Below are 15,930 nucleotides of genomic sequence, written 5' to 3'. Positions count from 1 at the left end.
ACTGACACTCACAAGTCAAAGCCCAGAAAGTTAATAGCTGTTAAAGCACAAGTCAATATTCTTCCAAGGCATACACACAAACAGAAAAACTACTTCAGAAAATGCTGAGGACACTCTGGGAGGCCGAGGCGGGCGGATCGTTTGAGCTCCAGAGTTTGAGACCAGCCTGAGCAAGAGTGAGACCCCTTCTCTATTAAAAATAGAAAGAAATCAGCTGGACAACTAAAAATATATAGAAAAAATTAGCTGGGCATGGTGGTACATGCCTGTAGTCCCAGCTACTTGGGAGGCTGAGGCAGGAGGATCGTTTGAGCCCAGGAGTTTGAGGGTGCTGTGAGCTAGGCTGATGCCACAGCACTCTAGCCCGGGCAACAGAGTGAGACTCTGTCTCAAAAAAATAAATAAATAAATAAAAGAAAAGAAAAGAAAAGAAAATGCTCAGGAAAGACATTGCCAGTGTTAGGACGGGGCTCCGAGAAGGGAGGGGCAGACGGGAGCCACATCAGGGCCTAGGCCTTACCTGGGAGGGGGTACCTGGGCGTTTGTTTATTATCACTCTTTAAATCATATGTATTTTTACACACTGTTCTGGATTGTTATACAGTAGTCCCCCCTTAACCACAGCAGGTATGTTCTACGACCCCCAATGGATGCCTGAAACTGCAGAAAGTACCAAATCATATATACATAAATGTATATATAGTTATTTCCTATATATACATATATAGTAAAGTTAAATTTATAAATTAGGCACGAGATTAACAATAACTAACAATGAAATACAATAATTATAACAATATACTGTAATAAAAGTTATACGAATGTAGTCTTTTCAGACCATGGTTGACCTCAGGTAAGCAGAACTACGGATGGAAAACAAAAGCAATAGTGAAGCAGGTTTAGACACCTTTCGAGGAGTGGAAGGTTGCCAGGAGGTGCAGAACAGAGGCCTCTTTATGAATCGGTGGGAATGATCTAGCAGCACAGGGAGACTGACATGCGGGGAGGCCCAGAGTGAGCCTCAGGCAGCACAGCACGCCCCGAGGGACATGCCATGCACACGCTTAGTGCATCTGGGCGTGGCAGCCAGCTGATTCTCTCCCAGTGCTTCAATTTTCCAGAAAAATAAGAAATGAGGTGTTACTGTGCTATTCTGGGACCCAGAGGTCCATAATGCAGCCAGCCGCTCCGGGCACGCAGGCTCTGACCCCGAGGCCAGCGCACCCCACACGGCTTCCCGCTAGCTGCACTCCCTCTCAGCCTCCTCACCTCTGAAGTGGGTACAACTACGTCCTCTCCCCGGGCTGCTGGGCAAATGAGAGGTACCGGCACACAGCAGGCGGGCGCCTGAAGGATGCTGACCTGTGATGAATGGGCCTACCAAGGCTTGACTAATTTAGCTAATACTTAGGAGAAATTTTCCACAAGAATTACTTGGTCAGAGGAATCCATAATTTCATAGCTTTTGATGTGAATTTCCAAGTATCTTCCAAAAGAACTATGCCAGTAATATGGCCCTAGCAACCCTCACACGCTCACCAAGACTGGGTTTTATCATTTATTTTTGTTTCTTTGTCTTAACAGGTCCAAAGCAACACCTCGTCACTTAGCGTGCAGTGCCCTAATCACCAACAGTGTGCACTTCCCTCTCCTTTCTGCTACCAGTTTTGATGGACACCGCTCACAGCAGTTAGCTCCCTGTACGTACCTCTCACTGTGAGTATTCTCTCCTTTTGCTGTTCTTTCACTTTAGTTTCCTAAGTCTTCATTGCTAGACAATTAGAATTTTAAATATAGTCAAATCTTGATTTTTTCAAGTTTCAGGTTTCTTCTATTTACTTCACTCCTTATTTCAAATCCTCCCTCCTTCTCTTAGGTTTTCCAGTCACTAGTGACAGGCTCAGGAGGTGGCTGAAGATTCCCCCACTTGGCTCTGCCCCATTCAGGGATGGGGAGAGAGAACAGGGTAGGTGAAGGGCAGAGCTGCCCACAGAGGCCCTGTCCCACTGTGCCTGGCTGGCCTAGTCCCGCTCCATAGCTGCTTCGTAGGGACCATCAGCAGGGGTGTGACAAGTAGGGCACGGTGCACGGGCCACGGCCCAGAGAATAGGCAGCAGCAGTCCATAACAAGCCATCAGTGAGCTGGACCCCAAAACTGTATCTTCACTACCATGGTCATTTTAAAACTCACAGGCTTTCAATCATGAACAATTACAGCGATTCAGCATTAATAAAACACATCTATTAGGCTAACTTCAAAATAAATTCACCTTTTAACATTGATTCATGGGTTTTGGTATATTTTCCTATTTTTCAGATCTTAAACATTATCCCCTTCTTAATATGAAAAATGAGCTAAATTTAGAAACAGAAGAGCCTAGTCTGTGATCGGTCAGCTGTGGCAGGTCCAGCCTGCAGCCACGGGCACGTGCTCTCACCTGGTGAGCCAGTGGCCGAGGTCAGGCCGGTGGGCCCACTGCACGCCTGTCTGGTTCAGCGAGCGCAGCAGCCGGCAGCAGGCCAGTATCAGCCATGGACTGGCCAGCACCATCCACTTCTCACAGCCTCTGAGCACTTCTGAGAGAGAGGAGCTCATGTGCACTCTGTCCGGCTCCCGCGTGTCACAGCCGGTCCTGTCCTGCAACGCTGGTGTGGCACCAGCAAACCCTTGTTCCACATGGAAGCAACACTGAGGCTCACCATCATCTCTCAGAAAGTAGCTTCTGTAGATTTCTTGACTCAGAGCTAGACACAGGGTGTTCACGAGGAAGTACCAGGTCTGGTGTTCCTCCTCCACAAAGCTGCTGGCACCCAAACTCAAGACGTGGCCCACTGTCCCAAACACCATCAGAAGGTCTAACTCTGACCACCCTGAGTTGGGATGAGCTGGATTCTGTAAAAAGGAAAATGTATTTTGTAAGAGATAATCTGAAAATTACACACATCTTGCTGTCTGCACAATAAATAATCCCCTGCAACAGACACCTGCTGTTCCTCACGCCCAGGACCTGCTCCCCAGCTCTGCCATGGCCCTTTCTACTTCAGTGGGACAGCCCCTCCTCCCAGGATACAACTTGGGGGAGTGAAAATGCGCTCCCCCAGCCAGGGGGACACGGACACAGCACGGTCAGTCAGCCGTCCTCACACTGTACTGCAAGTTCCAAGATGAGCAAAAAAGAGCCTGAAAACGGTTAGACCCCTCTGGGCGGTGATGGAGACCAAAGAGCTCGCCCAGTGGCTCCTGCTGGCCCTCCACACCCCGTCCTCGGTGCCTTTGCAGAGCCCAGGGCTTCAGCTGGCCATGGCCAGTTCCTGCTGCTTGAAACCAAAGAACCCCAACGATACATTCTACCAAACGAGACATATAATTTCTCCATGAATTTTCCAGAAATCCAGAAAGTTTCCACTGAAATGGTTAATCCTGTTGAAATAACAAAGTTGGCATCACAGTACTATCCTTTAAATATACTAACTTAAAACATTAAAATTAAAGATGAGGACTCAATTACTGTCACTTACTCTTTTTGATAACTATTTATTGCACAGCTGGGTACAATAGAGAGGGAGATATCGTGACCCTAGCTAGGCCCCAGGGATGCCACTCTGGGCAAAGGTAATCCCAGCTCTAGGGAAACCTATGGCCTGACGAGACAGACACATAGCAAAGGGCCTCTGATGGCCCTGTGACAAGCGGAGGGGATGAGGGCTACACAGGCACGGGCAGGGGGTGAGTGACGCCTGCAGTCACTGCACTGGGCCCGTTGGTCCTGGGCTCCAGCACTGTGGACCTCACTGCGGCCATCTACCCCTCCCTCACTGCCCAGCCACCACCACCCCGCTAACGGACGGAGGTGCAGAGGCCAGACTAAGAATTCCAACGAAAAATGCCAGCCTTGAAAAGAAATCCAGACTTATGAGAAAGAGTAGATTCCCAAAACGAGGGGATGAGTTAGGAAGACCAAGCCTCCCTTTGATCCTCCCGAGTGTCCAACCAGCTGCCTGTTTCTTCTTCCCCTGGCTGCAGCTCAGACACCTCTGTGGAGAGCTGGTCTGATTCGTGCACCCCATCAGTGGGTTGCCCGCTCCTCTGTGGCAGGCAGCTCTTTACAAACACCTTTGTTATAGTTGCAGGAACACTGTTTTTCTAAGCAAGAATTAAGGCATGTGACCTCCTGACACAGCTCTGGACACCTGTGTCAGGACACCCGGAGGCCTGGCAAGGCCGCTCAGAGTACTCCCCCGCCGAGCCCTGCCCCACCGCGCCCGGCACGCACCAGGTGTTCGACTAGCATCTGAGAAATGAAAGACTGGCTGAAATAGCAACAGCAGCCTGTGCAGAAAGACAATGTCGTACTCCCGGGAACCAGTCATACCTTACTCGGGAGACTTCCACGGACGAACATCTTGGTCAGAACAGACATGATCGCACAGAGCAGCGCAGAGATCAACGCCATCACTCCACACGCCGCCAGCCACGGGAGGCCACAGAAGTAGCACGAGCTCTCGGCAGAGGTGCACACGATGACGTGAATGGCTGACAGAACCAGGAACATCAAATAAAAGAGCAGGGAAAACACCGGAGAAGACAGCGGAACGTCCAGCTCAGCCTTTCTGCGCAGCGCCTGCGGGATGCTGAGCAGAAGCAGGGTGAGAACCTGGGACAGAAACAACGGCAACGTCTACAGATTGCTGGGCGTGAAGAAATCTACTTATTATAGGAAGCCTAATAAAAGGTTATTTCTAATTAACTACCACGTGTGGCTTGATTTTTTATCACCTGCAGCCAGTGAAGCCACTTGATACCCGACAATACTTTGTGCATTGTCACAAATTAGGACACACAATGAAAAGGACAAGAAAATTAGTATTTTTCCATTTTTAGTAACACCAACATATATATTGTAAACTGTAATATTTTGGCTGAGTTATCAAATCAATTTAACACCTGAGCCATGACTCTATGTGAGCATCTGTACCTCCAAAACCACAGCAGTCCCCACCATCATCGAGTAGATGTCGTACTGGGCCACTTGTGTGCTCAGGGACAGACTGAGGTTCTTCAGAGCATCCAGGTACTGCCTGAGAACCTTGGTCCCCAGGTTGAAAAGGACTTCTGAATTATTTTCCTCCAAGTACAGTTTGATCCAGTTCCCATGCATCTTCTCTGACACTTTAAATTGCTCAAATCCAGGATCTATCAAGCAGACAGAAAGGTTACACACACACTCACACAACATCATGGATATACATATGTGTATATAAATTCAAAGTATGCAGTTGTTTGTGGCATATGGTAAAGTCTTCATTCTTGGGACTGACACCTCATGAAGATGAACTACTCCTGTGGGGAGAGGAACAGCAGCACCTGCAGTAAAACCCTAGAAGCTGAGGGTGCTGGTCTGTCAGCCCCAGCACTGCAGGGCCCATGGGCCTTGGCACACGCAAGGACACAAGTGTCTGCCCACTGCTCTGCCTGGTCTTTCGCTACCTCCCTCACCTGGTCTTACCTCCTCCTCACCCTTCTCTCTTTGTCTCTTTCTGCTCTTCTCTTCTTCACTGTGCAATATAAAAACAGTGCTGAAATGCACCACGTTAACACCCCATGGCTCTACAGAACCTCTCTAATCCTTGCAGCGCTGTGTGAGGACTGGGCAGGCAGGGGCCAGACCCCTTCTCTGCCAGCCCACTTCCCAGTCCAGGCCCTTCTTCCCCGCACTAACACCACCCACCCTTGAACTTGGGTTCTCTTCCTCACAAGTCCTCTTCGGGAAAGGACAGCAGTTTCTGAGCCTCTCCCTGCTCGTGCTGGCGAGCTGTGGCCCTAACGTGGATGCTCTGCTTCTGCGTGAGCCCAGCCCTCACTGCTGCTGGCTCCTCCTGTAGATGACGTGGCATGCTGCTCAAGGTCTTGGCTGATGTGACCTTGGCCCAGGGCTGGTCGGTCTTGAGTCTTTGCCTGGACCACACTCACTTTTGACTAGACTGGTCTGCAAAGCAAGAACTTCCTTTCCAAGACTCCCTGGTATTTAACATGCACCTCCTGCTTCAGCAGAGCCACTTGCAGGCTAGTCTCAGCTACGTCTATCAGCCTTGCGCCATCCAACAGGACACTGCACCAAGGACACTGTGAGCACGCCCTCAGGCCTTCCCCCATCACCACAGTGACAGAGGAGCTGTCGCAGGTGCCCTGGATGCTGGGGTTCAGGGCCCTGTGGCGTAAGTCCCTGAGCATGAAGCCTAACTCCTGTGGGCCCCTCACTGAAGCTGCCACTAATGACCTGTACTGAGTGCCAATGCCTGGCACCTCTCTGAGCAGCTAACTCCTTTCATCCCCTGAATGACCCTATGAGGCAAGGATGAGTACCACACCTGTTCTTTAGAGGGGGACACTGAGACACAGAGGGCAAATCGCCTGCCCAGGTCACAGAGCTCCTTGGTAAAAGCTGGAGTTGGAACTCAGGTAGTCTGGCTCCAGGGCTGGCACCCTTAACTACTATACCCACCAGCCAGGAGTGGGGGAAACCTCTGTCCACACCCCACCACCCTGGAGTTATAGAGACACAGGGGGGCACCTTAGTCTATACCCCACTGCCTCTCTATCAAGGAGTCACAGAGACATGAGGGACACCTGTACATGCATCCAAATATTTACTGAGCACTGACTACATGCCAGGTACCATGCAAGGGGCAAGAAATACAACAGTGAGCCAACAGGTACAATCCCTACCTGCCTGGATCCTGCAGGGTTAACACACATGCACACGTGTAATTACAAAGTGTGATCACGTCACACAAAGGAAAAGTAGCATGTAACGAGAGACTTTTGGTAATGGGGAGGAACCAATTTTAGGCTGGGAGGCGGGGTGGGGGACAAGAAAGGTCCTGATATTTAAGCTGAAATGTAAAGGATGCCCAGGAATTAACAAGCTGGAAAACTGGGGAGAAGCACCCAGTCGGTGGGAACAGCACGTGCAACTGTTCTGAGGTGAGAAGAAGCTGGTCCCACTAGAATTGAAGGACAGCCAGATGGGGAGCTGTCAGACCAGCTGGGTACCACGGAGGGGCTTTGCAGGCCTTGTCGTGGCTTCTAAAATATATTTCAGCGTCAGAACACGTACCCGAGTTTGTCTGGGGAAACATGATCACTGACCGTATGGACAACAGGCTTCCTGGGGTGTGAGACCCCATGACCATTTTCTCGGCCAAGGAACAGTCAGTCCTATGTTCATTTAACAGGTTCATTTCCTTCCACATCCATCAGTTCTTGGTTTCTCTCTACCCTGCTGTTTCTGAAAGAGGCCAACAACCCCTCCAATGTTTTGTTTTTTTTTTGTTGGTGTTTTTATTGCTTGCTAGTATAGAAAAAAGGACACATTAATGAAACAGTAAATATGCGAAAGCTATGAAGCTAATACTATTTTTGAAAAAAATAAAAAATAAAAGTAACATCTATGCCTGGTCTAGACTGCAAGGCGCGTTGTGGCCAGGCCTCATCTTCAACAAAGTGTCCTGGCTGGCCCGTCTGGGGACCAAGAGCCGGCGCTCGTGAAGTTCTCCTGCACTCACTACTCTGGTTCCCAACCATTCCTCAGATGGCAGGTGACTCGGGCTTCCACACGTGACTCAAGCAGGTCAGTTTACGTCTCTGCACAAACTCACAGTGTTCACTCTATTTGGTAGTACTATTTGTTTACTACTTCAAGTAGGAAACTTGCCAACATCACATTAAATGCTGCCTCAAAATAGAAGCCCACTGCCTCCAGACTCTCAAAGGAATCCCAGTGTCCATCATGTTATTTTGATGAAGCTGGATGTGCCACAGTAAATCATCTGGAAACATCCCAGGGAGGTGCATGCTCCTCTCCTGGATCATTTCTACGGGCATATAAACACCCCAACTATCTCCCAGCCTAAAAATAAAAACAAAACGCCCTCTCTTGGCCCCACATCCACCTCAGACCCAGTCCACTTCCCGCTGCCATCGGAGCTGCTGCATCTCTTACCTGCTGCCCTTCACCCACACCAGCCGGCCAGGCCTTGCCCCAGCAGCCGTGTGTGCTGCTCCTGACAAAGTCACCAATAACCCAACGCTGTCAGGTCAAACAGTCAGTTCTCAATTCTTCATCTTATTTTAGCAGCACTTGGCATAGCTGCGCACTGCCTCCTTTCTGAAATTCCTTCCCTACGTGGCTTCCTAGACATCAAACCCCTCGCCCTACAAGCACTGTGCCTCGCAAACTTGCTCCTCCTACCATCTCGCCCCCCTAGGAAATAGTAATGCTGAACTTTCCTTCCAGCTGAAAACCCTGGAGTTGTTCTTCACACCTCTGGTCTGCTTGTACCTTATATGCCAGCGCACCAGTAAATCCTGCCTGCACGACCTTCAAAACGTATCCAGAATGCAACCACTTCTCCCGGACTCCGCCATCACCTGAGCCCTCACCATCCTCACCTCTCCCCAAAGTATGCCAGCCGCCTCCTCACTGCTCTCCTCCTACAGCACAAGCCTGAACCCTCCACGAGGGCACCTGAGAGAGCCCTGGAAAAGGCAAGCTGAAGACTTCAGGCCCTGCACGAAGCCCTGTAGCAGCTCCCCCTTAACTCAGAACAAAGGCGAAAGCCCCTCCAACTCTTGAAAGGTCCTCACATCTCTGATGTTTTATCCTTCTGCCCTCTCCTGCCTGCTCTAGCCCTGGTCATTCCTTGAATGTGCAGGCACATCCCATGGCAGGACCCTGTCTGCACTCTGCAGCTGCAGGGTTCTCTCCCAGACACCTGTTCAAAGGCCAGGCCTGCCCCGATGGCTCCCATCCTCCTGCATGCCCCACACCTTCCCCGTTTATTCTGCTCCTAAGGTACTCATCACCATCTGGCATCTATCACTATACTTTTTCTCTCCTTCCTCTGGAAGGTTCCATGAGGGCAGAGTCCTTGTACTGCTCAATGCTTTATCTCAGGTGCTTTTAACAATCCCTCATTCATAACAAGAATTTGGTAAATATCTGTTGAATAAATTTATGAAAGAATTTCACTTAAATAACTGCATCTATGGGTGTTGCTAAAGGTGATAGTTCAAGTTCTAAGAAAAGAATAACACACCTGCATAATCAAAGAGTGCTGACTGCAAAGTATTCCCGTGACAAACTGCACACCACAGAAACATCAGAAAAACACCAGCTCGATGGAAACATATGGATCTGATAGAAGTCAGCAACTACGGATTGATTTACCTTTTTCATATGACGGTACATTTTCTTGCAACAATTTGCTAAGCTGTACTGTGTTTAAATGTAAAAATCTCAACTGCTCTCTCATTGGTTTTCCTTCTATAACTGGGAATATGAGACTGCCTACACTGTCTTTTGGAATTGGCAGACCAAGCCCTATTGCTAGTGTTGCAGCCAGATCCGTCTGCTGAACTCGCTTTGGATGTCGCATATCACCTGGAAAAAAGAAAACATTTTAAGTAACAGGCTTCCAGAAAGTGTAAGATGGTAGTCATTCTTCAATTTGACCTTCTACAACATAAGTCAAATTATCCATTTCTGGAAATCATTCAGCGTAGAATCAGACAGAAATCACCTCATTGATTTCTGTGTCAATAAATCTACTAAATGCTCATTCTAAGTTGAGGATAATGCCTTTCCTACAGCAGTTTAACAATACACTGGGAGAGCCCAATGCAAGAAGTTCAATGCAGTGTGAGCTATGGCACTGGGGATGGGCACGGATAGAGCAGATAGGCAGCAGATGCCAAGGTAGGGTCATTTGGCAAAGTAAACAATCAACCCCTGAACAAAAGTGAGGGTGGTATCTTTGAGGTCCTGCCCCTTTGGATTCGGAATGTTCCACGCTCTGTTCTCTGCGTGCACACACAACCCTCGTGGAGAGACCTGAACCTCTGGTGGCTCCTGAGCAGCAGCACACTCCGCTGTGGGGAGCAGGATAAGGCTGGGCTCATCTGGGCAGGTGCTGTAACCAACATGGACAAGCAAGACACCTGCCTGTCCACTAAAGCGCTTCAAGCCCCAGCAGTGGTTGGCCACCCTAACTCCTTGCAAGGAGAATGGCTGTGATAGCAGCACGCTGGGCTTACGCTGCCACTCTGCCACCATCCAATATGACCTTAGACAAGAAACTCAATGGAGTCAGGGTTTCTGTCATCAGTAAGGAGAGTAAACACCCCCACACCCCAGAAGCTATAAGGCAGGTCTGCAGGGGTGCCAAGGGGCTACCAAGGACAGGTGGTGAGGGTATTCGGTGTGAGTTTCTCAGATACCTAAGTGTCAGTGGGTAGAGGTTTTACTTTGTAGTAACTTTTGGTTGTATAGAATTGTTCCTCTTAATTTTGCCAAATCTATAAATCATCTCTTGACCAACCCTTTAATGATGACTGCTGGTTTATGCTTAGAAAGAATTTGCCACTCCAGTGCTATTATTTGTTTTCTTGAAGTGCTTCTCTCTTCTAGTATTTTCTTATATTAAGTGCTTTGAGCTGAAAAAACAAAACAAAACACAAAACCAAATCCACCTTAAACTGCTTTTGGCACTCGTACCGGTAGTGGTGGTGCTGGCAGTGCTACTCTGAGTGACAGTGTTTGCTTGGGACAAAGCAAACAAGTCACTACACGATGATCTAATTATATCATATCTGGGGTTGCTGACAACTGGGATTCCAAGCTTAGGAAGAAGAAAGTAGAGATGTAAGATCTAAGAAGTTAATTTTACAGTTTTGAAGGTGAACTGGAAGTATCCATACAAACTCAAGATCATTTTATCTTAAAAAAAAATTCTCCTTACTCTGCCTAGAAATAATGACTAACCCAGTATCAGTGAGCACCTCTAGCTCTGAGGCAGTAGTCTTCAAATGCCACTTCAAACACCACTAAAAGGAACCAGGGCATCTTGGAGAAGCAGCTGGTGGCAGGTGTCGAGAAGGCAACGTGCATGACAACCTGGAACACGTTACAGACCAGAGAGCAGTAAAGCTATCGAAGACCACCAAGGTTTTACCAAAAGGACTCAGGAGCTAATCTGAAGATGCTTCCACTGGCCAAGGACAGGACAATTTGAATATTAAAGAGTAGTATCTACAGTGAATTGAAACAAATCAAATATGCCTGAGGCCACGAGTTCACAATGTTACCAAAAAAAGAACAAACTTAATTGGTCACAGTTGAAGGATGCTAGCAAACTCATTAACTGATTTGAATCAGGTAATTAAGTGAGAAGAGTAATTCATTTATCCTATCTCTTTTATATAAATGATACCAGTGAGGAACCAAAAAGTAGACGGAGGAAGAGTTTCTTTATAGAATTATTCTGGCTGCAGTGGTCTGCACACATCCCCCAAAACTCATGTGCTGGAAACTTGCTCCCCAATGCAACAGTGTTGGGAGGCAGGGCCTTCGGGGAGGTGTTTAGGTCATGTGGGCAGAGCCTTCATGAATACATTAACCTGTCACAAAAGAGTTTGACCTTTTTGCTCTTCCAGTTTCTGCCATGGAAGTACATAGGGTTCTGCCCTCCAGAGGACGCAACAGCGTTCAGGGTGCCATCTTGGAAGCAGAGAGCAGCCTTCCTCTGAGGCCAGTGCCTTAGTCTTGGATTTCCCAGTCTCCATAACTGACAGAAATACATTTCTGCTCTTTATAATTACCTGGTCTGTGGTATTTGGTTTTAGACAAATAGACTAAGACACTGGTTAATTAATGAAAAAGAGTTATAGAATTAAAACATCACAATTTACAACCTCTACTGAATTAACGGACCTAGTTGATCATCAGTAGTTACTAACATCAGAGTAAAGCAGAGAGCCAGGTGGTACATCCTTCCTGCTAGAAGTAGCCCTGCCCAGACCATACCAGACCAAGCCAAAACAAATTAAATCAGTGAAATCTGAATCTGCTCTAGCCTATGGGTCAGAAGAGATTTATGGGATGGACAGAGGACATCTAAGCACACAGTGCAGAGAGCAACTGGTAAAATCCAGACTGTGGGAGACTCCACAGAACAAATAGCCAGATTTTGTCAAGAAATAAACTGTGCAAAAACAAAAAAGGTTGGGGTTGGGGGCCTATAGATCAACAGAGACTTAAGAGACATAAAAACAAATCACAGTGCATGGATGTTATTTGCACCCTAATTCAAATAAACTGAAACAACCAAAGAGAGAGAAAAACAAACACTGGAAATTCGAACACTATTTGATGATATTAAGGAATTAATGCTGTTTATCCCCATATACACTGGGGTCTATTTTTGGCTTCTTGATTTTTGCTCTTTTAATTTGTCTGACTAGTTCTTGCAGCACAAACTATTTTAATAAATGTAACTTTATCATACAAACACAGTGTAGGCCACATGATAGAGTGAGTTGTATCTCATAGGCAATGGAAGCCACTGAAGACATTTCAGCATTTCAGGAAACCACTCTCACAGTCTGGCAGCAGTCTCTACTTCCACTAGCCCTACTACGTTCCCACCTACGCAATATTTTAAACATTCAATCAGCAAATACTGATGAAGGACTCACGAGGTGCCAGGCACTATTCTAGGCTTGGAGGATAGAACAACAAACACGGTAAGATAAGACATTACAGTAGTGAGAGGCAGATGATAAAATACACCTGCTCTGCCCTTCATGGAAGTCCAGGAACAGGCACGCTCTCCTTCCCAGACCCTTGATCCTGGAGTGACCCAGACCTATGCTTCTCACGTAGAGGTGAGGACCCAGGGAATGAGCAGCAGCATGCTGGTGGTCTATGAAATCACATGGCATATAGTCCAAAACTGTTTATTTTTTCAGAATAAATACCTTAACATTTATTTTTATTAAAATAAATTTACATACATTTTTAAGATAAAAATAATGTAAAAGAAACAGGAAAGTACAACTCAAACACAGGGAAAAAAAGCAATTAAGAGAACCTTTCTGTGAGAGGGGCCAGATGCCAGAAAGACTTCAAAGTAGCCATCATAAATATGTTCAAAGAACTAAAAGAAACTATGCTTAAAGAAGTAAAGGAGGGTGTGATGGCAATTTCTCATCAAATCGAAAATACCAATAAAGGTTTAGAAATTATTAAAAAAAAGAATCAAATGGAAATTCTGAAGTTGAAAATATAATAACCAAAATGAAAAATTCACTAAAGGGGCTTAATAGCAGATTTGAAGTGGCTGAAGAAAGAATCAGCAAATTTAAAGATAGATCAATAGAGATTATACAATCTGAAGAACAGAGGAAATTTCCCAAATTTGATGAAAAACATTAATCTACATATCCAAGAAGCTCAATAAACTCTAAATTTGATAAACACAAAATATGCTGACACATTACAGTAAAAATGCTAGAAGACAAAGAAATGGGAAACCCAATTAGATTAACAGTTGAGTTTTCATCAGAAACCCTGGTGGACAGAAAGAAGGCAGGGGGAGAGCATATTCAAAAGTTGAAAGAAAAAGTCTATCAAAAATACTCAGTAAAACTATTTTTCAAACGAGATGAAATAAAGATATCCCCAGATAAAAAAAAAAGACAATTCATTGCTAGCAAACCTGACCTGTAAGAAATACCAAAGGAAGTTCTTCAGGCTGAAAGCAAGTGACTCCAGATAATAATCTGGATCTATAGGGAAGCAAGGAACACCAGTAAAGCTAATCAAGTAATTATTAAAGACAGTATAAAAGCATATTTCTTCTGTTAACTGATTTTAAAAGCAATTATATAAAACTGTATAATTATATAAAGCTGTGTAATTATGCTGTGGGTCTACCACATATAGCAAAGTAATCTATTAGTAACAGCACAGAGGAGTGGGTGGGACACAGCTGGAGTAGAGTAAGAAAATGACGTCATATAAACACACAGACCCACACAGAAAGTCATACATAAACGTTCACAGCAGTATTATTTGTAATAGCCAAAAAGTGGAAACAACCCAAATGTCCATCAACTGATGAACAGTTAATAAATGAGGTAAATCCAAACACTGAAGTGCTATTTGGCAACAAAGAAGAAGGACATCCTGAAACCTGCTAGAACTATGAACAGGAAAGACACTATCCTAAGTGAAAAACGCCATACACACAAGATGAAATGGTTCCATTTATGTGAAATGTCCAGAAGAGGCACAAGAAGCAGATTAGTGACTGTCTGGGGCTGGGAGCAGTGGAAGGTGACTGCTAACAAGTATGGGGTTTCTCACTGAGTTGATGAAAATGTCCTAAAATTGACTGTGACGATGCTTGCCCACCTCTGTGAATATACCAAAGAGTAGAGTCTGGGCATAATGAGAATAAACAATACAGCTGTTCTTAAAAACCAAACAGAACCGACTATCAGGACCGAGGCTGGTTGTGTGGGCAGCATTTGCAGGTACTCTGCACACATGCTGCCCTTGCCCTTCCTGCCTCTGGTCTATTAAATACCCAGTTTAGAGATGAAACATCAGCACTGCGAATAAACAATAGCCCTAGCAGTCCTAGAATAAAAAACGTCAGCTTTATCATCTCTTTTCCTCCCCAGACTAAGCTCCTCAAGGGCAAAAGCTGTGTCTTACTCCTGTGTGAGTCTGTGGGCCCAGCACAGCACCTGGCCTAGCACAGGTGCTCAAGACACCTCTGCTGAACCAATGGATGGATGGATGGAAGAAGGGGTGTTTCTTGCATGGGCTCTCACTCAGGGGGGTGAGCCATACTTCAACATCGCTCTGGTCACAAAGTGTGGTGAAATGCAGGTGCAGAAAGCTGGGTGCTGTGGCTCACGGTGTGTGCACACCCATGATAAGGCAGGCTTCCAGCCTGGCACCCGGGAAAGGCTCAGATTACAAAAGCCAATAACATCTTAGGAGGTCAGACACTCTAGAGGAGGAAGCTCCATAAAAAGACAGAAGGAGCAGGTGGAGATGCTTCCCCAAGCGATCCTCACTCACGTGGAAGAGCCATCCATCTGAAAAATATCTGCTGGCATCTGTCATGTGCCAGGCAATGTTTCAGGCTCTAGACATAGTGATGAGTGAAACAGACATGGCCCTGCCCTCATGTGGCTTAAACCATAATGCAGAGGCAGATATCACATGAATTGCATAAATGAATAAATCCCACAAGTAAGTTTGCAATGGCAAACTGTGCTAAGGATGCTGACAGAGAGCACACGGTGCTACGGAAGAGACTGACAGAGGGATGTAATTTAGTCTTGCGGGTGAGTGAGTGATGTTAGTTGAGGCCTGTAAGAGGCTGCGGGAGTGAGGACAGGGGCACTGGCAGCTGAGGAAGAACATGCGGGCCTCCAAGACTCGCAGGAGGGCAGGAGGGCAAAGGCCAGGAGACAGTGTAATGGGGAGTGTGGCTCAAGACAAAGCAGCAAGGTAGGCAGGAAGCCTCACATAGGATTTTTCACTGTACCCTAAGTTCAGCTTTACGTGTGGGGAGACTGGCGATGTCATGAAATGCGAGGAGCAAGGGAGAAAGACAGTGAGAGGGAACTATATGAATGGTGGTGACACTTGCTGGCATGGAAATAAGGGAGAGCAGATTTGGGGGAGAAAAAGTTTGGATGTCAAGTTGTCATACTTGCTCTACCTGTAAGAGATATCAGTGGAGGTGTCAGGCGGGCAGTCAGGTGGACAGGTCTGGAGGTGAGAGGAGTGGACACAGCCAGAGGGGTAATCTGACAGGTGTGGGGCCTACCCACAACATCTACAACCATGAAGCGGAGTGAACGAAGAAAGGAACAGAAGGGCAGCCTGGTAAGAAAGACCAGGGAGAGGAAGCCAAGCCAGCAAAGACAATGGACGTGGCAAAGTGACAGACGTGGGAGGAAAACCAGAAAAAGTGAGGTCCCCAAGGCTACAGGGCCTGCAGATATGGATGGGACTGAAGGGCCAGTGACTACAGAGCCAGAAAGCGTCTGCTGTGCTTGACAGCATC

At 46.7% G+C, this 15,930-nt stretch overlaps 1 protein-coding gene across 7 annotated transcripts in view; it reads right to left on the bottom strand.

Annotated features, from left to right (window-relative positions):
* Positions 1-15,930, bottom strand: part of PIGG (phosphatidylinositol glycan anchor biosynthesis class G) — a 38,257-nt gene that overhangs the window by 12,439 nt on the left and 9,888 nt on the right. For 3 of the 7 annotated variants that reach the window (XM_045528092.1, XM_045528095.1, XM_045528094.1), the window contains 4 exons: positions 9,231-9,443; positions 4,977-5,194; positions 4,374-4,655; positions 2,439-2,893 (listed from right to left, as the gene is read on the bottom strand). In XM_045528092.1, the coding sequence (XP_045384048.1) occupies positions 2,439-2,893; positions 4,374-4,655; positions 4,977-5,194; positions 9,231-9,443 (1,168 nt within the window). The other 4 variants (XM_045528096.1, XM_045528097.1, XM_045528093.1 and 1 more) reach the window with 4 other exon arrangements.

The sequence above is a fragment of the Lemur catta genome, chromosome 17 (genome assembly GCF_020740605.2).
Source record: "Lemur catta isolate mLemCat1 chromosome 17, mLemCat1.pri, whole genome shotgun sequence".
In the NCBI taxonomy this organism is placed as follows: Eukaryota; Metazoa; Chordata; class Mammalia; order Primates; family Lemuridae; genus Lemur; species Lemur catta.
The sequence above is the reverse complement of the archived record's forward strand: the minus strand, read 5'-3'. Positions and strand labels throughout refer to the sequence as shown.